The sequence below is a fragment of the Hemiscyllium ocellatum genome, chromosome 4, assembly GCF_020745735.1.
Source record: "Hemiscyllium ocellatum isolate sHemOce1 chromosome 4, sHemOce1.pat.X.cur, whole genome shotgun sequence".
Taxonomy (NCBI): domain Eukaryota; kingdom Metazoa; phylum Chordata; class Chondrichthyes; order Orectolobiformes; family Hemiscylliidae; genus Hemiscyllium; species Hemiscyllium ocellatum.
Window position 1 is genome coordinate 105688470 of NC_083404.1, and position 24211 is coordinate 105712680.

Below are 24211 nucleotides of genomic sequence, written 5' to 3' on the forward strand. Positions count from 1 at the left end.
TCAAGTTCCTGGAGCAGGAATTGAACCCACAACCTTCTGACTTAAGATCCATCATTGGGCTAAGCTGAGGGGTAGACAGTGGCATAATGGTAATATTGTTCGACTGCTAATCCCAAAGGTCCAGGTTAATGTTGTGGTTCTGTTCGCTGAGCTGGGAATTTGTGTTGCAGACATTTCGTCCCCTGTCTAGGTGACATCCTCAGTGCTTGGGAGCTTCCTGTGAAGCGCTTCTGTGATGTTTCCTCTGGCATATATAGTGATTTGTACCTGCCGCTTCCTGTTGTCAGTTTCAGCTGTCCGCTGCAGTGGCCGGTATATTGGGTCCAGGTCGATGTGCTTATTGATTGAATCTGTGGATGAGTGCCATGCCCCTAGGAATTCCCTGGTTATTCTCTGTTTGGCTTGACCTATAATAGTAATGTTGTCCCAGTCGAACTCATGTTGCTTGTCATCTGAGTGTGTGGCTACTAAGGATAGCTGGTCATGTCGTTTCGTGGCTAGTTAGTGTTCCTGGATGCGGACCGTTAGCTGTCTTCCTGTTTGTCCTACGTAGTGTTTTGTGCAGTCCTTGCATGGGATTTTGTATACTACGTTGGTTTTGCTCATGCTGGGTATCGGGTCCTTCGTCCTGGTGAGTTGTTGTCTGAGAGTGGCTGTTGGTTTGTGTGCTGTAATGAGTCCTAGTGGTCACAGTAGTCTGGCTGTCAGTTCAGAAATATTTTTGATGTATGGTACTTTTGTGCTGTACAATCCAATTGCAGTGTCGAAAATAAATTTATTAAGTATTCGCAGTGTGGCTGGGCATGGGAGACATCTAAAATGAGTCAGCTGCTTACCCTCTGTACACCTGAGCACATCCAAATATGCCGTCCTTATCCTAACTTGCACCAAGTCCTCTTCATCTATTATTCTTGTTCTCATTGACTTTCAATGATCTAGCAACTCCTTGATTTTGTACTTCTGATCATGTTCTAACCCACCATGTCCTTATCCCTTCCTACCTCTGTAATGCCTCCAGTCCTTCAGTCTTCCAAGATCACTGTGCTCCTCCTATTTCAGCCTTTTTTGGAGACTCCACTGCCTTCACTCCACCATTGAAAGCTGTACTTTAGCTCCCCATTAAAACTCTACCTCTCCATGCCTTCTCTTTCAGACTGACAGCCTTAACTAATTTTTGAGTCACTTTTCCTAATGTCACATTATTTCTGAATTTTTGACTGATTAACTTCCAGAGAAACATGTTAGAATATGTTGTCAGGATTTGGAGATGCTGGTGTTGGATTGGGGTGTACAGAGTTAAAAATCACACAACACCCGGTTATAGTCCAACAGGTTTAATTGGAAGCACTAGCTGGTGGTGTGTGATTTTTAACTTACTATATTGTGATTGGTAGCCTTCCATCTTGTGAGGTGATAGTTTTCACGTTGGTGGTCAAAATTGTGTTGATTTCAGTCGCTCTTGTCCTGGCATGGAAGTCTGTGCTGAATCTGTTATGGATCAAAATAGTGGGCTGAGAATGTGTAGGATTCACTGGTCTTTTGTTTTCTCTGAGCCCTATGCTTGGCAGTTGAGCTTCCTTTCACTCGTAACTGTTCTTTTCTATGTTGCATCACCCTTCTGGAATATGCTTTCCTGAGCAAGGTTCTGAGAGACTTAGGCTGCCCACATTTCACTGTCTCCTTTTCAGTCTCTCCATCTGAGTTAACAGGAATACACTGGCTTGCTTTCAGGAATTGATGGAAAGATGATGTATTCAGACATCAGCCGCCCTTTAGGTTCCGCTCCAGAATCTTTGTCGGGGCTAACTTCCTTTCCCTTCGACTCTTCTGAGAAATTAACAAAGCCATGGAACAATTCATCCAAAGCTGAGTTTTATTCATGCGAGTCAGTGTGTCAACATGTTGTTGGCCCTGCGTGCTGCATGTCTAAGGATCAAACTTACAAGTTCCATTGAATTCTTAGCCTGGGACTGTGGAAGACCCAATTTCTATGTATGACTACAGAGAGACAACTGAGGACTTGCCAATGGTGCACTTGTATCTTTGTCTTTTGAAGTCTGTCGGAGTGCAGTGCTCCATTTTGCTGAATTCAGAAATGGCCTGGTATGTCTCGTGCATGATCAAGCCGGGAGAGTGGTGCTGAATAGGTTGTGTTCTTTGCTGCTTTTTGCATTCCCTCTGACAACTCAATTTCTGAATTTTATTTTGTCTGAATTTGAGTTTAAATTTAAATTCTCAGGCTTTGTTTCAAACTCATGTTTGGTCCAGCAATAAGCACTGTGCTGTCAGGAAACGAAGAAAACTCTAATTATCGGAACCAAACAAATGCAATATACAGTGCCTGACATCAGAGGCATATTTTGCCCCCTGGATATATAACTGTCATTTAAGTAACCTATCTACCTCATGAACAAATTGTTCCCTCATTCATGAGGAAATGACTCTACCTTCACTGGCCTGGAGGGAATGGGAAAGCAGAGAATATAATTCTCTACACGTAAGGCCAGGAATTGCAGATTTCCTTCCCTAAATGACATTATGGTTTTATGGCAGTCAACACAGCTTAATGCTGACTGTGTAATCAAGCTTATAATTCCATATTTTATTGAATTCACATTTAATTATATATCAGGGTGGGATTGAACCTATTCCCCAGAACATTGAACATGAGGGGGGAAAGTTTTTAAAGGAGATATGCGAGGATGGTAGGTACCTGGAACATGCTGCCAGGGGAAGTGGTAGGAGCAGAAGTGACAGCAATATTTAAGAGACGTTTAGACAGACACATGCAGGCAGATGGATTAGTGTAGAATAGCATCATAGTTGGCACAGATATGGCAGGCTGAAGGGCCTGTTCCTGTACTGTACTGTTCCATGTTCCATCTGAGAGCAAAAGCTAATTTTTCTTTTAAAAATCAGTTCTCGCTTTCTCCTACACTGGTGCAGCAACCGAGAAAATTCTTTATGGATTTTTGCTCAATTACATCAAAATAAACCAAGAATGACACAAAATTTGTACATACCAAACACCAGGTCAAGACACACATTTAAAGCAATATAAGCAGTTGGTATAGTTAATATGGATTTCGGCAAAGCGTTTGACAAAATCCCACTTGAGTGAAGAACAAAGAAGACAAAAGCGCATTGGTAGGTTGGCTTAGTGGTGGGGGCGGGGATGGTAGAATGCTGTTTGTGTGTGACTGGTGGCCAGTGTCCAGTGCTGTATCACAGTATTGGATCTCTAATTGGTCATGATATGCATATATTAAAAAAAATTATAGAAGAAGATGATAAATAAGTTTGTGAATGACAAAAAGATTGGCTGAGCAGTGAGGAAGACGGTCTTTGGTTGCAGAAGTATACAGATGCATTGGTCAGATGGATAGACCAATGACAGATGGAATTTAACCTTGATCAATGAAAGGTGATGCAGTTTAGAGGAAATAACAAGACAAAGCAGTCCCTAATGAATGGCAGGGGACAGAAAACTCAAAGAAACTGAGGGAACTTGGGTCCTTGTGACTCTACTCCTGAAGACAGTGGGACTGGTTAATAAAATATTAAGAAGACACTTGCCTTTATCAGTTGTGGCATAGATTATAAGAGCACAGAGGTTTTGTTGAGCTGCAAAAAACTTTGGTGAAACCACTATGGTAGGACTGTGCACATTTCTGGTCACCGCACTATAGGAAGGATGCGATTATTTTAGAGGTGGTGCAGAGGAGATTCTCCCAGGATGTTGCATGGGATAGTGCAATTTATCTCAGAAGAAAGGCTGGTTAAGTTCAGCTTGTTTCCTTTAGAGCAGAGAACGCTGAGAGGGGATCTGATTGCTGTGTGTAAGATTATGAGGAGCATAGACAGGGTGGATAGAAAATAGTTGTTTCCCTTTGGTGAAGAGCCAATAACAAGAGAGCATTACTTCGAGGTGAAAGGCAGGAAGTTTAGAAGTAATTGAATAAAGTTCTTTTCACCCAGACAGTAGTGGGAATCAGGAGTTGACTGCCTGTGTGTGTGTGGGGGGTGGGGAGGGGGGGTGGGTGTGGTGGTAGTGTGACGAGAAATGGTGTAACATTCAAGGCTATAGACAAGTGCTGAAAAGTGGAACTCGTGAATATTTAGTTTAATTTTTGTCAGTTTGGACGTGATGAGCTGATGGGCCTGTTCTGTATGATTCTGTACTATGTACATATCCTGTATCATTTTGAGATGGAAATATATCAAGTATCTTTTTTGGAGCAATAGGAACCTTCCAGGTCCAACCTTGTGGCACGGTGGCTCAGTGGTTAGCATTGCTGCCGCAGAGCACCAGGGTCCTGGGTTTGATTCTCGCCTGTCTGCATGGGTTTCCTCCGGGTGCTCCGGTTTCCTCCCACAATCCAAAGATGTGCAGGTCAGGTGGATTGGCCATGCTAAATTGCCCACAGTATTAGTCAAGGGTAAATATAGAGTAGGGGAATGGGTTTGGGTGGGTTTCTGTTCGGATGGGCGGTGTGGACTTGTTGGACCGAAGGGCCTGTTTCCACACTGTAAAGAATCTAATCTAATCTAATCATATTAGGCCCAAAATCAAATGGTTTTGTGAAGACTAAATACTCGACAGGCACTAATCGGGAAGAGCTCCACCCCTGAGTTTGGATAATCTTAGTATTGATACAACCATAAAGAAAATGTTTCCTTTATGGGGCGAGCATAACTACATGTCGTCAACGTATGTTAGTGACCTAGAAATCCAGTAGAGAATTCTGAAAAAGATTTTTCACCCAAAGAGTGGTAAGAATGTGGAACTCACATTCCTACAGGACGTGGTTGCAATGAGTAGCAAAATAACTCCATAAAGGCAGGTTTCCCATCACCCTCTATTTACACGTGCATAGTACTTGACACTGGTTAGAGCGTCAGCCACCTCTCAGAGTGAACAGAACCCCTCTCATTTCTGTTTATTTTTTTCTTTCTTTTTTTTCTTAAGGTTTGTATCTCATCACCAAGTCAACCCTTAGTTACATGTGGAGAGTCCTTGGCATTGATCCAGCACCCTCAGAGTGAACAGGATGTGTAACACTCCTCTTTTTTCTATTACCCCCACACTACCGCCTAACTGCGGTAGTGCTTATTTTTTCCCCAGCATACATGTTGTGTGTGTGCAGGTGTGGGACACAGTGAAAGACACAAGGTGCACGAATCTTTATTCAAATTTCCACCATCAGGAAGAAAGGAAACACCCGAGTGACCTTTACATTTCTGTTAATACATGTCAACCAGAGCCCCCTGATTGGATCAGATAAACAGCCCCAATCAAGGAACTCCTATTCTATGAGGTCCACCTGGCTGACCACACTCCAATCGCTACAAATAGTATAGATGCACTTAAGGGGAAGCAACAGCATCACTTATTGGAGAAAGGAATTGATAGTTACACAATAAGAGAATGATGAGGAAGATGGGAGGATGCTCAAGTGGATTAAAAACACAGGCATTAACTGGTTGAGCTGAATGCCAAGTTTCTGTGGCATATATCCTACGTAGCCCTGTGTATAGATCTGGTCATACTCTGTCCTTGCAATATAATTTTTAAAAAACAATTTTGAATGCACCTGTTCATAGAAGTGATATTGCACACCCGTGGAGTACATGGAATGGGTTTAGGGCCTCCTGGCCCAGAGGTTGTGACGCAACCACTGCACCACAAAAACCTATCTGGGGCAATTTTATAATATTTTATATCAGCCTGTTCAAAGATGTTATTATATGCCACTGGGTCAGATAGGACTTGAACCCAGGTCTCTGGGCTCAGAGAGGTAGGGACTCGGGAGCCCTTCATCGAGAACATGATTATAAGATATACACAATACTAAAGTGGATTAACAAAGTAGATATAGAGAAGATGCTTCCTTCTGTGGGGCAATTTAGACCAAGAGATCATAGTTTTAGGATAAGGAGTAGCAAATTTGAAACAGAAGTGAGGAGAAATTACTTGTCTCAAAAGGTTGTGAATCTGTTCAATACCCCAGAGTACAGTGAGTACATTCCATACATGTACCACCCTCTGTGTGAAAAAGTTGCCCCTCAGGTTTCTTTTATATCTTTCCCCTCTCACCCTATACCTTTGCCCTCTAGTTCTGGACTCCCCGACCCCAGGGAAAAGACTTTGTCTACTTATCCTACCCATGCCCCTCATGATTTTGTAAACTTCTATAAGATCACCCCTCAGCCTCCGACATTCCAGGGAAAACAGCCCCGGCCTGTTCAGCCTCTCCCTATAGCTCAAATCCTGCAACCCTGGCAACATCCTTGTAAATCCTTTCTGAACCCTTTCAAGTTTCACAACATCTTTCCGATAGGAAGGAGACCAGAATTACACACAATATCCCAACAGTGGCCTAACCAATGACCTGTACAGCCGCAACATGACCTCCCAACTCCTGTACTCAATACTCTGACCAATAAAAGAAAGCATACCAAAACACCTTATTCACTTTCCTATCTACCTGCGACTCCACTTTCAAGGAGCTATGAACCTACACTCCAAGGAATATTCCCTAGGACCTTACCATTAAGTGTATATGTCCTGCTAAGATTTGCTTTCCCAAAATGCAGCCCCTCACTCTTAGCTGAATTAAACTCCATCTGCCACTTCTCAGCCAATAACCCACCTGGTCAAGATCCTCTTGTAATCTGAGGTAAACTTCTTCCCTGTCCACTACACCTCCAATTTTGGGGTCATCTGCAAACTTACCAACTGTACTTCTTATGCTCACATTCAAATCATTTATATAAATGACAAAACGTAGAGAACCCAGCACCGATCCTGGTGGCACTCCACTGGTCACAGGCCTCCAGTCTGAAAAACAACCTTCCACCACCACCCTCTGTTTTCAACCTTTGAGCCAGTTCTGTATCCAAATGGCTAGTTATCCCTGTATTCCATGAGATCAAATCTTGCTAACCAGTCTCCCATGGGGAACCTTGTCGAACGCCTTACTGAAATCCATATAGATCACATCTGCCACTCTGCCCTCATCAATCCTCTTTGTTACTTCATCAAAAAACCCAATCAAGTTTGTGAGACATGATTTCCCACACACACAGCCATATTGACTATCCCTAATCAGTCCTTGCGTTTCCAAATACATGTACATCCTGTCCCTCAGGATTCCCTCCAACAATTTGCCCATCACCGAGGTCAGGCTCACCGGTCTATAGTTCCCTGGCTTGTCCTTACCACTCTTCTTAAACATTGACACCATGTTAGCCAACCTCCAGTCTTCCGGCACCTCATCTGTGACTATCGATGATACAAATATCTCAGCAAGAGGCCCAGCAATCACTTCTCTAGCTTCCCACAGAGTTCTAGGATACACCTGATCAGGTCCTGGGGATTTATCCACTTATATGCATTTCAAGACATCCAGCACTTCCTCCTCTGTAATATGGACATTTTGGACGGTGTCACCATCTATTTCCCTACGGTCTATATCTTCCATATCCTTTTGCACAGTAAATACTGATGCAAAATACTCATTTAGTATCTCCCCCATTTTCTGTGGCTCCACACAAAGGCCGCCTTGCTGATCTTTGAGGGGCCCTATTCTCTCCCTAGTTACCCTTTTGTCCTTAATATATTTGTAAAAACCCTTTGGATTCTCCTTAATTCTATTTGCCAAAGCTATCTCATGTCCCCTTTTTGCCCTCCTGATTTCCCTCTTAAGTATACTCCATACTGCCTTTATACTCTTCTAAGGATTCACTCGATCTATCCTGTCTATACCTGACATATGCTTCCTTCTTTTTCTTAACCAAACCCTCAATTTCTTTTTCTCATCCAGCATTCCCTATACCTACCAGCCTTCCCTTTCACCCTAACAGGAATGTCTCATTCCTGAAGGCTTCCCATTTTCCAGCAGTCCTTTTACCTGCGAACATCTGCCCCCAATCAGCTTTTGAAAGTTCTTGCCTAATATCGTCAAAATTGGCCTTTCTCCAATTTAGAACTTCAACTTTTAGATCTGGTCTATCCTTTTCCATCATTATTTTAAATATAATAGAATTATGGTCACTGGCCCCAAAGTGCTCCCCCACTGACACCTCAGTCACCTGCCCTGCCTTATTTCCCAAAAGTAGGTCACGTTTTGCACCTTCTGTAGTAGGTACACCGACATACTGAATCAGAAAACTTTCTTGCACGCACATAACAAATTCTTCTCCATCTAAACCCTGAACACTAAGGAAGTCCCAGTTTATGTTTGGAAAGTTAAAATCCCCTACTATAACTACCCTATTATTCATACCGATGACTGAGATCTCCTTACATGTTTGTTTCTCAATTTCCCTCTGACTGTTAGGGGGTCTATAATACAGTCCCAATAATGTGATCATCCCTTTTCTATTTCTCAGTTCCACCCAAATAACTTCCCTGGATGTATTTCCAGGAATATCCTCCCTTAGCGCAGCTGTCATGCTATCCCTTATCAAAAACGCCACTCCCCCTACTCTGTTGTCTCCCTTTCTATCCTTCCTGTAGCATTTATATCCTGGAACATTAAGCTGCCAGTCCTGCCCATCCCTGAGCCATGTTTCTGTAATTGCAATGATATCCCAGTCCCATGGTGCCCTGAGTTCATCTGCCTTCCATGTTACGCCCCTTGCCCTGAATGTTTGACTCTCTTCTATTCTCAAGTGTACCAATCTCAGATTGATCTCTTTCCTCACTATATCTAGTACAGATCACTATTATTGCAAAAGAGATTCCAATGATCCAAAAATGTGAATCCTTCTCCCATTCACCAGCTCCTCAGCCATGCATTCATCTGCTCTATCCTCCTATTCCTGCCCTCACTAGCTTGTAGCACCGGGAGTATTCTAGATATTACTACTCTCAAGGACTTCTTTTTAGAATTCCTACCTAACTCTCAGTAATCACTGTTCAGAATCTTAGCCTTTTCCCTTCCTATGTTGTTGATTCCAATGTGGATAATAACCTCTTGCTGGCCCCTCTTCCCTCTTGAGAACATTCCGCACCCTCTCTGAGTCATCCTTGATCCTGGCACCAGGGAAGGAACACGCCATTCTGATTTTTCACATCTGGTCACAAAAACATCTGTCTGTACCTCGGAATGGAGAATCCCCTAACACAATTGATCTCTTGGAATCCGACGTACCCCTCGTTGCATTAGAGCAAGTCTCCATACCAGAAACTTGGCTGTTCATGCTACATTCCCCTGTGAATCGATCACCCCCTACATTTTCTAAAACACCATTCTTGTTTGTAATGGGTATATCCACAGAAGTCTCCTGCACTAGGTGCCTACCTCTCTTACCTTTCCTGGAGTTAACCCATCTATGTGACTGGATCTGAGACTTCCTCCCTCCCCCCACCTTCCTATAACTGCCATCCATCACATACTGTTGCTGTTGCAAATTCCTCATTGCTTCTAACTGTCTCTCCGACCGATCCATTCGATTAGATAAGATTCACAACCAACAGCATTTATTGCAGATATAATCTGCGGTAACCCTTAAACTCTCTTTAAACTCCTACATCTGGCAAGAAGCACATGTCACTCTACTAAAGGCCATTTTTGCTCCTTCACAATCTACAGACCCAGAAAATAACATCGTCTTATTCCTCTACGAAACACTGTCCCAGGTTAAATGAATAGTTATGGCTTATATTTTAAGTTTAATCAAGAAACCTATCTTAAAAAAAACATATAATCAAGAAAGAACCCACTCTACCCACTACTGCAAACTTTCTGTAGGCCACTTAAACAATTAACTTATCTGATTCTGTGCTGTGAACTTCACGCAAACAGTTCCTCCAAGATCAGTTGTGAATTTCACTGTTTGTTAATTTTACCAGACGCACTCCAATGTCTAGCGATATGTGAATTCAAACAGCAAAGACAGTAACTGTGCAGTGTCAGTTTCTTTCTCTCTCTCTCTCCTGCACTGACCTCACTATGTGCCTCCTTTTTCTGATCTTCTCCCTTTTAAAAATGCTGTTGTTTTAACTTGTATTTCCAAAGTTCCAAAACAATGCAACAGCATATGAAACAGTAAATGCTGCTCCTGGAATTCGAGGAAATCACCTCCAGTGTCTAAAATACTTCAGATAAGGAGCAGCTGTTCCAGCCATCTTAGATTTGATAAATGATCTGGAGCCAAGTGGACCCTGTGGAAAATCTTCAACTGTAAAGCATGAGTCCTATTGCAAATCGAGATCGGCCAACTCTCTCTCCCACACCGTGCAAATCCCTTCGACCTTGACTGAAGTGCCCCCCCCACCCCTCAACAGGTGATAAAGAGTGCTGACCGAAAGCGTCTTCATCGCACTGAGCATCCTTTTCTCTAAGTTGGATATGTAGGGATCAGTTAAATGTGCAGTCCTTTTTAGAATGAAACCCCTAATTTGAAAAAAACAAAAGAGGTCCCTGCCTCGTATTTCCGAGCTAACTGGTCAAATGTTATCATTGTGTCTCTCTCAAATAAATCACTCATGCAAGACACACTCTTGGCTGCCCAAAGCTTGCCCTGGGGCCACCATCCCTGGTTGAAAATATTTTTTTAAAAAAGATTTTTTTGGAAATATTGCCTTCATTCTGTTGCATTGCCCATTATACTTTAACCGTATTAATAACTATTGGGTTGTGGCAATATTCCTTAGCTGTCCTCATTTTGTCAAGGAGCAGCAAGCTAGTAAGGAGCGACTTTGCAAAAGAAGTTTCAATATCTAACCAGATTGAAAGAGCGTCCCCACAAGCCCTGTCACTTGCACAAGATATAAGTGAGCTCAGTTCATAGCTTTTAATGTCCGAGAGATCCACTCCCCTCAGTGGTGAGGCAATTGCAATTTAGCTAACTTTATAAGGGGCTGCTTACAATGCCAGATAAAAGGGCTGAACCAGCCGTTCAGTTTCCTGAACATTTGCTTAGTGAAATTCAAGGGGAGCATTCGCATAGGGTACAATAAACTGGGGAGAATGTTCATTTTAATTAGGGCTGTCTGACCAGCTAAACGTGAGGTGATTCACTTTGGGAAGAATAACAGGAAGGCAGAATACTGGGTCTATGGAAGATTCTTGGTAGTGTGGATGTGCAGAGGGATCTTTGAGTCCATGTACATAGATCCCTGAAAGTTGCTACCCAGGTTCATAGTGCTGTTAAGAAGGCATAGGTAAAAATAAGGGCTGCAGATGCTGGAAACCAGATTCTAGACTAGAGTGGTGCTGGAAAAGCACAACAGTTCAGGCAGCATCCGAGGAGCAGGAACGTCGATTTTCCAGCTCCTGTTAAGAAGGCATGCGGTGTGTTAGGTTTTATTGGTAGAGGGATTGAGTTTCGGAGCCGTAACGTCATGCTGCAACTGTACAAAATGGGAGTGCGGCCTCACATGGAATATTGTGTACAGTTCTGGTCGCCCCATTACAGGAAGGATGTGGAAGCATTGGAAAAGGTGCAGAGGAGATTTATAGGGATATTGCCTGGTCTGGAGGGAAGGCCTTATGAAGAAAGACTGAGAGACTTGGGTCTGTTCTTATTGGAAAGAAGAACATTAAGAGGGGATTTGAAAGAGACATACAAGATGATCAGAGGATTAGATAGGGTAGACAGTAAAAATCGTTTTCCTAGGATGATGATGTCGGCTTGTATGAGGGGGCATATATACAAATTGAGGGGTGATAGATTTAAGACAGATATCATAGAGTCATAGAGATGTACAGAGGCAGGTTCTTTTCTCAGAGTAGTAAGGGCGTGGAATGCCCTGCCTACCAATGTAGTTAACTCAGCCACATTAGGGAGATTTAAACAATCCTTGGATAAGCACATGGATGATGATGGGATAGTGTAGGGGATGAGCTTAGATTAGTTCATAGGTCTGCGCAACATCGAGGGCCGAAGGGCCAGTTCTACTCTGTATTGTTCTCTGTTCTATGTTCTTACCAAGAAACTGGAAGCACCTCCTATCTTCGACGGTCTTATTTGATTTTGTCAAATAAATGAACAGAATTAGCTTTAAACAGCCGATTGAAAACTGGAGTAATGAATATACCCAAATATACCCTGTGACAACTTAAAAGGGAATTAAGATTCGCCCTCAAAACCTAGAATTTTCGTAAGACCTCCCATAGGCATAGCCTCTGATTTTGCAAAATTGATCTTGTAACCTGAAAGGTGCCAAATGAATTCATACGTTGTGTCAGACTAGGTACGGAAACTGCTGGGTTTGACAAAAAGGTGCGTACATCGTCCACGCACAATGAAATCTTATGTAATTTTGACCCTACTTTTGGAGCTGATATATTAGGATATCTACAAATGGCCTCCGCCAGTGGCTTGCTCACCAATGTAAAAAGCAATGGCAAAAGGGAACAGCCCTGTTGGCTGCCCTTAAAGATATTAAAACTGCTTGATCACACACCATTGGTAAGAACCACGGCAAGAGAGTCACTGTAGAGCACCTTTACCCATGTTATAACGGCTTTGCCCAAACCAAACCGCTGTAGAGTATAAAAAAGTTACGGCCTTTCGACCTGGTCAGATGCCTTCTCTGCATCTAGAGAGATCACTAATCCCTGTCCAGACTGTTGGTGACATGCTTGAATTACATTAAGCAGCCTCCTAACGTTATTGGAAGATCTACTGCCCTTTATAAAGCCTGTCTGGTCCTCTTTAATAATAGAAGTCAACGCGGTTTCCAGCCTTAACGCAAAAAACTTGGAAAGGATTTTAAAATCAACATTTGAAAGTGAAATGGGCCTATAAGAAGCACAGTTCTTTGGGGCTTTCCCTTTTTTAAGAATAAGAGAGATATTGGTCTGTCTTAGAGATGGCAGGAGGTGATTACGACTGTATGAGCCAGTAAACATGTTGAGCATCGGGCCTGACAATATGCTTATAAATTCCTTGTAAAATTCACTGGAGAGTCCATCAGGACCAGGTGCCCTGCCACTCTGAAGCTGCTTCACAGCCTCCTGCACCTCTTGTTCTGATAAAGGGGCAATGAGAAAAGACTCTTGTTCATGGGTTACAACTGGAAGCTCCGGGTTCTTGAAAAAAGACTCCATCTTGGCCTGCCCATCCTCACAACTTTCAGACCGGTATAATTCAGAGTAAAATCTCTGAAATGCTGCATTGATCATTTTAGAATCACAGGTTAGGTTTCCAGCACCTTCCCTGATCAAGATAATGGATTGGGGGGGGGGGCACTCTTTTATATTTCCTGGCAGAATACGCTAAGTATTTGCACAGTTTGTCACCATGCTCAAACAGCCTTTGTTTTGCAAAAGTAAGCTCCTTCTTTGCTGTCTGCACGAGTATGGAGTTCAATGTAACAGAAGCGCTGTGATCCTCTGTAGCTTGGCCAACGAGGGCCTGTCAGAGTAAGCCTTCTTGGCTACCTTCAATCAAACTTTGAGTAGACATTGCTGCTCTCCCTTCTACTGCTTCCGACTGGCAGAGTAGGAAATAATTAACCCTCTCACATAGCTTTAGCAGTTTCCACAAGAACAGATGGGCTACTAGCCGAACCTGAATTAATGTCTAGAAATGCACTGAATTCATTAGAAAAATACTTCACAAACTTACTATCCAGTGTCTCAGACCTGCTACAGCGTCCTTAATCTTAAAGCACAAGCGCACTGGAACGGGATTGGTTATATTGCCATCTCCAATCAAGTCCAGGATTGCAACAAGGGTCAAAAAAAAATCTATCCGAGTGTGGCACCTGTGCAGATTGGAAAAAAATATAAATTTCCTGCCAGGAGGGTGGAGACACCTCCAGACATCCACCAACCCTAACTCCACACACACATCCACAAATTGTTTGGTTTGTAAAGAAGGTATCGGGGGACCTGTCTACTGTGGAATCCATAAGACGATTAAAATCTCCTCTTATGATGATATGCTGAGATTCAAGACTAATCAAGTTAGACAACGCATCCACCAGAAATTTGAGGGGATGGGCCGGGGGATGGTAGACATTTAAAACACTATATTCTTCCCCATTTATCAAGGCTTTAAGATTTATGAACCTCCCATGTGTGTCTTTAACACACTCTAGTAACTTAAATGGGAGGTATCTCCTAAACTATATGGTTGCTCCCCTACTCCTAGTATTAACAGATGAAAAGTAAACCTGATCAAAGCCATTCTGCTGTAATTTCAAATGTTTCCTATCATCCAAGTGCTTTTCTTGCAATAAAACAATATTCACTCTTTCCTTTCTAAGATTCAAGAGTACCTTTTTCCTCTTAACTGGCAAATGACTCACCTTAGTATTCCAGGTATGCCATTTAAAAGAGTCATTAGCCATAACCTTCTGTAGTAACATTTAGATTCCAGAGAGAAAGAACTCTCATTACAATCGCTGAGCCTTAATAAAAGAAAATCCACAAGAACATAAAAACTGCACAAACTAAAACCATTACAGTTAACAAACTTACACAACTATCAATTTACGATATACAACAAAAACTGAAAAATAAAACAACATATAAAGTGCCATAGGCATTGGATAGGGGAGTTCACCCCCCTGCCCAAAGGGAGTGAGAATGTTATAGGATGTAGGGAAAGAGTTAAGTTTTGAGTTTTGTGAAACGTGAGGTTCAGCTGAGCATGACTCAGATCAGATAAGAGCTTGCAGTTAACAATGGGGTGCTGGAGGCAAGGGTAATGGGTTAACAAGATGGAAAGCCTATGTAGAGCCATTTAACAATATTGGAAGCATTCTGTATGTAAGGTCAGTTAACGAGGTGAAAAGTATTCATTATGTGAAGCTAGTTAAGGTTAAAAACATTCACTGTGTAACAGCAGATGGCTTAATCTTTACTATTGACACTCACTGATTGTAACAGTCACCCAATCAATATGTATGTTGCCTTATCTGGATGCTCCTCACTATAAAATGACGCATAATGCATTAAGAAACTGCTGTTCGAGAGAGGAGCGAGAACTCATGTCATGGGTGATCATTCTCTCTCCCTCCAGGGCCCGGAATAAAGATGAAGGAGGTAAAACTATACTGTGTCTCTGAGCGTTTTGCTTTGACTACAAGGAAACAGGACGGAGGGGCACCTACAGATCCCAAAACCCAACTTGCCGCCCTGCTGCCAACAACAGCAACTGGGGCATTTAAATATCTGAACTGGGCTTATACTACCCGTAAATAGTTATCTAGCCATCCCAACCATTTTCTCTCCTCCTAGCTGGAGCCGCATCACAAACACATGTGCCAAAAAAATGGATATACAGAAGAGAATAACAATGTTAACAAAGAAGTTAAAAGTGAATAGTAAGTACCACACCCGTCCCTGGTATAACTTAACTTAGAAGTTCAAAGTAAATACCCCATCCGTACCCGAGCATAATTTAACTCAGATTATTGCCGAAATGTAAGAGGAAAAGAAAAACCCCAATACGACTTCCTTTTTTTTTAAAAGTATAAAGACCTATCCAAACAATGTTATTAACTGTACATGTTAAATTATTCATACTAAGTTAACTTGTTCACAAAGTCTCTTGCGTTCTCTGATGAGTCAAAGAAGTGTACGGATCCATTACAGGTGATCCGAAGCACTGCTGCGTACCTCAGAGAGGTACCTGCGTACCTCCTGAGCTCCCTCAGTCTTTTCTTAATGCCATCATAGAATTTCCTTTTCTGGGTCAGCGCAACTGAGAAGTCTTGGAAAACGTGATCCTAGAGCCTTCCTTAATTAAGGCCTTTGAATCCTTCCCCGAACTCTGGAAACTTCCAGGATTCTCTGCTTGTCTCTATAGTAATGGAACTGCTCCAGGATAGGGCGAGGATGTTGATCCAGAACTGGCCTCCATGCTGTGACCCGGTAAGCCCCCTCGATCTTCAAGCTTCCCATTCCAGCCTCAAGTTAAGGAATTTCGGCAGCCAATCCTCAGTAAATTCCATTGGTCGTTCACCTTTCTTTCCCTTCTGCAGACCGCCAATTCAAATATCTTTCCTCCTGCCCCTGTTCTCGAGGTTATCGACCAGGTCAAGCAAATTACGGACCTGCGTCTCCAGGATCCTATCCTTGGAGGAATCAGTCTCAGCTTCGACCACTGTGACCCTGTGTTCAACCTCGTCTGACCTTTGCCCGAGGTCTCCCAGCTGCATTCGTGCTTCTGCAGCATGGTAGAGATCAGGGCCAGCTTCTCTTCAATTTCCTTACATAGCATCTTGCGAGACTTTGCGAGCTCCGATATCAGGGCCTAGTAAGAAATCAAGTCTGAGAATCCTGTAGGTTGGCCCACAGCCCTGGCCTAAGGTGAGCCTGCTGCCTTGTTAGGCATTCCTGGATGGCAAAAACGCAGGTAAGTGACTTTTTGTCTAGCTATCACCATTGTTAACAGCTAACCCGAGAATGCGACTTTATAAAAAAATGGTTTTGTGATTTACACATGAAAGAAGTGAAACTATCACTGTATTCTAACAGATGAAAGGCTTAACAGACAATCAATTTTCAATGTATAATTTCAGTTACATCATGCTGTAAATTTTTGCTATAAATTCTGTGTTAGGATTGAGCTCTCCACTATCACCTGATGAAGGAGCGTCGCTCCAAAAGCTAGTGTTTCCACATAAACCTGTTGGACTATAATCTAGTGTTGTATGATGTTTATCTTTGTACACCCCAATCCAACACTGGCATCTCCAAAAAGTGACTTCTTAGAATCTTTTAGAACTCTGTGACTTTTTCAGAGTCCTAGAATACCACAATGACCTGGGTCAGGCAGATTAGGACTTTGTCCTGCCTGCGATGCAGTGTGGAGCTCTGCAAAGCGATCTTCCTAGATCACCGCCATCTTGGATTTCCCCAATCAAATAATTTTTCAAAAATCTGGTCATTATCACATTGCTATTTGTGGGTAATTGTGTGCAATTTGTACACAATGTTACGTTTCAGCACTTCAGAAGTGCAGTAAATCACTTTGGAATGTCTTTTGGTCATGAAAGGTACAATATGAATCCTAGTCATTCTTTCACGTCTGATGAATTCCACGCTAATGAAAGAATGTGGTTACTGTGCATTGATGGCTTAACCATTTTTCATTACAATGGGAGGGAACACCTTGCCTCTGTTACTACATAAGAATGAGATTAACTTAACTGTTCTGACAGTTACGACCATAGATTATAACTTACAGGTAGGTTTATTTAAGGTATTATTTCATAGGCCCTCAGTTAATTCTGAGGGATGTAGACCTACTAGTTTAGACACCATTTTTCACTGGAGAGACACAAAAGCAACAGAGACCTTTAGCTTGGTGTCCATTACCCCAGTTTCATAACCAATCAAGTTAAAAATCACACAATACCTCCCCAGGGTTACAGTCCGACAAATTTATTTGGAAGTACAAGCTCTTAAGAGTGCTGTTCCTTTATCAGGTAGCTACCTGACAAAAGAGCAGCACTCCGAAAGCTAGTGCTTCCAAATAAACCTGTTGGACTATAACCTGGTGTTGTATGATTTTTATCATTGTCCACTTCAGTCCAACACCAGCACCTCCTCATCATATCTAATTAAAGCACAAAGTTGTTTCACTAATTCCATGACTAGATTGCCTCGTGAACAAATGGTGTTAGAAGGAGAAATGTTGGTCAGGACATCAGAAATATTACTTTGCTATTCTTCTGATAAGTGTCTCTGGATTTTTTTTTCATGTCCACCTGAAATGGAAAACTGGTTTCACATCTTATCCAAACGATATGGAATTGCACTGGAGTTTCAGTAGCTGAAACAAGGCTTGAATATTCTGACTTAGAGATGAGAATACTATCACGGTGAAATGTCAATAACGATTTTTAGTTTTACTTCCTTCATGGGATGTCGCTGGCTGAACCAGCATTAATTACCAGAGGTCTGTTGAGAGTCTGGAATTACTTGTAGGCTAGACCAGGTAAGCATGACTGTTTCCTTCTCTAAAGGACATTAGTGAGCCAGATGGGAATTTCCCCACAAAGAACAATGAATTCATGATTTTTATTGAATTTTTAAAAAATTCAAGTTCCACCATTTACAGTGGCAGGTTTTGAACGCAGAACATTAACTGAACTTCTGGATTAACAGTCCCGTAATAATACCACTATGCCATCACCTCCCCTGTGATGCACTGTGACATGCCTCCCAATTCTTTTTTTAAGGACTCATCATGACAGGTAGTGGTTGCCAGTGCTCTGTCTGCAGCACCCATGTTTATGGGAAAAGGATGAGTGACTAATGCTCATTGAATTGGAAAGGGCTATCAATATATTGTCGTCAACATCATCGTCATCAGAAGACCGGGAAATCGAGGAGAGAGTTTAGGAGAATTTGTTTTAACATCCAGGGTTGTTAGAACATGCAATGTTCAACCAGTAGTGTTGAGACTAGAATCCATAATTATTTTTAAAGGGGTAAATGTTAAAAAAAAATGCAAAATAATAGGGCAAAAGGATAGGGTAATTGGACAATTCTTTCTAAGAACTGGCAAAAGTAAGATGAGCTAAATGCTAGGAGACAGTGAGGTCTGCAGATGCTGAAGATTAGAGTTGAGAGTGGTCAGGCAGCATCCGAGGAGCAGGAAATTCGACATTTCGGGCAGGAGCCCTTCATCAGGAATGGAGAGATAAAGAGGGAGGGAGGATGAGCTAAATGCTACCCTGTATTGGAATAACAACAGAACAGATAGGTGACAAAGTAAGTTGTGAAGAGAATATAAGGAAACTACTAAAGGAATATTGACAGATTTATGTGAGTGGGAAAAGATGTGGCAAGTGCAGCATAATGTGACAGAATGTGAAATTGTTCATTTTAGTAGGAACAATGAAAAGGAAGTGTTTTATCTAAATGATGAGATATTGAGATGCAGAAGAATCTGGGTGAAGTTGTGCGTGATCGCAGAGGGTTAGTATGTGGGTATAACAATTTATTAGATTTCATGAATTGTGAGGGGAATTCCATACAAAAGTTGGGAGGTTATGCTTTAGCTATATAGGGCATTGATGGGACCACATCTGAAGTACAGTATTGGTCACCTTACTTGCGGAAGCGTGTATATGCATAGGAAGCAATTGTGAAAAGGTTTACCAGACTAATACCTGATTTGGATGTGTTGCCTTACAAGGAAAGGTTGGACAGGCTAGGCCTGTTCCTGCTGGATTTTATAAGAATAAGACAAACCACATAAGATATACAGTAGGGCCTCGACTTATGAACTTAATCTGTTCCAGGACCCGGTTCGCGAACCGAAAAGTTTGCAAACTGAATCAATTTTTCCCATTGTTCAGATAGCATAAGAATGCTTGGACGGCTGTTCACAGCGCACGCGCCAAAGACGAACTGAATGAGATCACGCGGGGCCCGAGAGCTTCTGCGTTCAACAAGCGCGTAGCAAAGCAGAACAATGAAACCACATGGTTGCACACGGGCTTTTTGCGTTTGTACCTTCGTTCGTACCTTGAATTTCGTACGTAGGTTGAAGCAAAAGTTTACGTACAATCCTGTTTGTAAACAGATTGTACATGAAGGGTGTCGTTCGTATATTGAGGCGCTACTGTATATTGAAATATCTAAGATCCTGAAGTGTCTTGACAGGGTAGACATGGAGTGGATGCTTCCTGAGGGTCACTGCTTAAATTTAAGGGGTTGCCAATTAAAGACAAAAATGAAGGAAAATATTTTCTCAGAGGTTCGTGAGTCTTTGTAACTCTCTTTCTGAACAGATGATAGAAGCACAGTCTTCAGAAACTTTTAATGCAGAGGTAGATAAATTCTTGATAAGCAAGAGGCTGAAAGATTATTGGGGATAGAAAGAAATGTGGCATAATCAGAGTAGCCACAATCTTAATGAATGATAAAGTAATTCATTAGGTGTTGAGTAGACTACATCTGCTCTTAATCTATAGTGTCATATATTCGGATCTATGTAATATAGGACTTAGGAACAGGAGCAAGTCTTTCAGCCGGAGGTGCAGAAATGGCAGAGATAATCCTTTGAATGCAGAGACTAGTCGGTTGGAAAGTCAGGGCCAGGGAAACCTTATCATTGTCCTGGGATGGAGGGGATTGTCAGAAGTGTGGGAGATGGATCGGACACAGCTGAAGGAAGGCCCTGCCAACCACAGTGGAGGTAAATCCTCAATTGACGAAAGTCATGTCAGAGGCACCCAGTGGAAGATGGCGTCACTGGAATAGTTGCAATGGACCGAGAGAGAAACTGTGAGAATGGAATAGAATCCTTGCTGGAAGTAGGCTGTGAGAGAGGGTGGTCAAGGTAAATGTGGCAGTTAATAAGTTTATAGGAGATATTGGGGGACAGTCTGTCCCCAGAAATGGAAACAGTAATGTCAAGGAAGGGGAGTGAAGAGTCAAAGATGAGCCAGGTGAAGGAGAGACTTGGATACAAATTATTAGCACAATTGATTCATTTTTCTAATTCTAGATCATAGCTGATCTATTTGTGAGTTTGACTCTATTTTCCTGTTTGTATGCAATAGCCCGAATTCTAAACTCAAAATAGCACTGGTTAATTGTGTTCTTGCATAGAATCTACACAAAAATAACAGGCTATTCTGACCAACTTATCTGTTCTGATTTTTATGTTGCATGTAAACCCAATCTTTTTCCACCCTGCCCTCCAGTATTCAATTATTGCCTATTTTATTTGTAGAAGCTTTCTTTTGAATTTAACTAACTACCTTGATTTTTTAAAAGCCACCTGCAGCCTCAGGCTGTTTTGTTACAATGTTGTGAGGTTGTTGTTTGAGTCCCCTTGGCAACAGGCTAGAGAGGGTCCAATGCAATTTTCAAATTGTTACCTCCTTCATTACTGACCCATGAATGATAACAATGAAGGATGCCAGTTTTCAATTTCTGACCACCCTTGGCAACAGGTCAAAAGCTCCACAAAGACATGCATCAAAACAATCTCTGTCTGTAGTTGAATTGAAGAATCAGAAATCTTCACAAAAAGGATGGTAGATATTTAACTAGCTCACACAGCTTATATGGAAATGTGATCGAAGAAAGCTGTGTACATTATATTTCCAGAGATACAGATTAGACGTTAGGTTCACAAGCTTTTAAGGGTTGTTTTTCGCAGTCTGAGAATCGAAATCCTTGGATAATTACTAACAGTAAAGGCCAGTTTTCACATTCAATGGGATCTTTGCCCTATGAGATCTTTGCCCTAACAGCTTTGTTAATGAGATTCTTCTCTCTATTGATTTTCCTGAGGTTCCATTCCAAGTATTAGTCACCCTGTGAGTGTAATTTTTACTATAGGCTATGGGGTAAGATGAACTATATTGAATTGTATCAACTATTATACACCGCATTACTAATTTCCTTTGAAGTTAATGGAAGATAGAACTGGGGAGTTGTATCATGCATCACCAATTCCCTATCACTCATTGAAGACAGTCAGCACAAATTAAATGTACCTTCCTACCTAACTGGAAGAATTTCCTATCAATTTTTTTTTTAATATTTGAATATGAATCCCTTATCGTACTCGCAATGTAAATTAGATTTAATTTTTCTATTTTCTTCAGCTCTGGCAGTATTCTGTCAATCATGGCCTTGGAACACTACTTTTTCAATGTCTCTTCTGGCTTACCAATATTTGCTTGCAGGATCTTGATGTATTTGAGATATATTCTCTGGCTATTCCACCCTGAACATGTCTTATTATTTGTGTTTATTGGCTGGAGACACCATGCAATCTCTTGTTACAGGTATCCATTCCGTGCACCTGATGGGAAGCTGAGTGCCCTGTGTGTGGACAGTGAGCCCAAAGTAGTGAGGAGTTTGCTCCGGGAAGTAAAGAGTGGGTATGGAATAATATCCTAAAGTTAATGAGTTTTCCAAACCATTTCCAAAACTAAAGAAGCCTGAAGCTGATAGGTTCTGCCTAATCACTGCTGCCTAATGCAGGAGGCAGAGGTTGCAAGGACTTTAATTGCAAGTAACATCACGAAGGTCAGTCCATTTCAACAAGATATGAGCAATTACTGACTGAAAAGCCCATCCTGTTTAATACACTGAAGTTAATTGATGTCTAGAGTGATGCAAATGATTGACACCATATTGGTGGCTGACTATGATGTTATGTTAGTAGGCTTAAATATTTTGAGTGTTGGGTTCTTTGAAATGGACAACTGTTGAACTACACTTTAGATTTTATTTCACTACTTGCGATTAAACTGACGTAACATTTGTATCTTGTTAAAGGTCATTCAGAGATTCGAACATTTCCCTTGGTCTGAGAGGAAGAGGCAACAACTGGGCTCTTGGTAAGATTCTGAGGTGTCATTTAGCTTTTAAAGCTTAAAAGCCATCAATCTTCCTTATCCTCTAATCTATGATCCCTGTGGATATAGAAAACTTTTATTAAAAGATTAATTAATTTAATTAAAAGTTAAATGATGAACAGGAATAACCAACGGACAATATTTCAAATTTTAAAATGTTTACTTTAAAACAAAATTAATGTAAACAGTACGTAATAGACAGTAAACATAATGAACTGAAGAGAAAGGACTTCCGCACTAACTGAGATCTGTGCACTGCACTTTTAACAGATGTGTTGCGTGACAAGAACAAGTCAAAGCTACTGGTAGCTCTCGAACAGACTTACTTCCCTCTGCCATGCCGATTTGAGAGTTGTCTTTCAGCAGCAAGGCACAGGTGTGGCAATTTCTTATCCCTTTAATCTCTACAAGCCCACAGGCTTCATTCCTTCTTTTTGAACAGCAGAGGCCATTCTTCAGAAGTAAGAGGAGCAGGTGATTTCTTTACACCCTGATCATGCCCTTCACAATACATTATTATACACCTCAATCCGATTCACCCCAGCAGCACCTTCTCTGCTTGAAAGAAAACCCTGAGTTTATCCAACCTCTCTACATAGGTACAATGCTCCATCCCAAGCAACACCTTGGTGAATCTCCTCTGCACTTCCCCCAATGCAATCACATCATTTCTTTAGTGTGTTGAACAGAATTGCACACCGTACTCCCACTATGACCTGATCAGTTCTGTACAGCTCCAAAATAATCTCCCTGCTCTTATAATCTGTTCCTCGACTAATAAAGGATAGTGTTCAGTACGCCTTCTGAGTTACCCTATTAACCTGCCCTGCTATCTTCAGGGATTTGTGAATAAGCGCCCCTAGATCCCTCTGTTCCTGAGTTTTCTAGCATCCTAACATTTATTCAGTACTCGGTTGTCTTGTTATTTCTTCCAAAGTGCAGCACCTCACAATTACCAAGCTTAAATTCAGTTTGCCACTAATCTGCCCTTCTGACCAATCCATTTATATTCTCTTGTAATCTAAGAGCTTCTCCCTCACTGTCAATCACCCAGCCAATCTTCATGTCATCCATAAACCTCCTTATCATCTCCCTCCGCTCCACATTCTCAACTATATCATTTATATTTATCATGAACAAAAGGGACCCAGCACTGATCCCTTTTATATGCCCCTGGACACTGGCCTCCAGTCACACAAACAGCCCCCTTTCACTACCCTCTGTCCTCTGCCACTAGGCCAATTTTAGGTCCAACTTGCCCAGTTACCCTTGATCTCGTGTGCTTCTACCTTTTTTGTCAGTCTCCCAAGTGGAACTTTGTCAAAGATTTCTGAATTCCATACAAACAACTGCACTACCTTCATCAACAGACCTGGACACTTGCTTGAAAAATTCAGTCAGATTCCTGAGGCATCTGACAAAGCTATGCTGACTATCCTGGGCCAAACCTTGCCTCTCCGAATGAAGATTAATTCCCCCCTTCAGAATTTTCCCTAATAGTTTCCCTACCACTGGTGTGTCATGGTATTCAAAATTTTAAATTCTGCTAGAGTAAACAGTTTTCCCTTTATTAGTTTTTTTTTGGTAAAAAGAAGAGACAGGTTATTTTGATATGGGGGACGTCAATAGATATTTAAGTATAGGATTGCTGTGTTCTGGATAGCACTGCCTGAGAGGGTGGTAGATGCCAATTTTATGGTAATTTTTGAAAGGGGGGATCTAACTTGAAAAGAAAATAAAGGAATGTGTTGTGGTTCTGTTCGCCGAGCTGGAAGTTTTTGTTGCAAACGTTTCGTCCCCTGGCTAGGAGACATCATCAGTGCTCTGGAGCCTCCTGCGAAGCGCTTCTTTGATGTTTCTTCCGGTATTTATAGTGGTCTGTCCTTGCCGCTTCCCGGTGTCAGTTTC

The 24211-nt window shown here is 41.8% G+C and overlaps 1 protein-coding gene across 2 annotated transcripts in view; it reads left to right on the forward strand.

Moving 5' to 3' along the window:
* The window catches only part of LOC132815479 (tubulin delta chain-like), an 84192-nt gene that overhangs the window by 6040 nt on the left and 53941 nt on the right, over positions 1-24211 (forward strand). For both annotated transcript variants that reach the window (XM_060824441.1, XM_060824442.1), the window contains exons 3-4: positions 21728-21823; positions 22224-22285. In XM_060824441.1, the coding sequence (XP_060680424.1) occupies positions 21728-21823; positions 22224-22285 (158 nt within the window). The remainder of the gene's footprint in view (positions 1-21727; positions 21824-22223; positions 22286-24211) is intronic.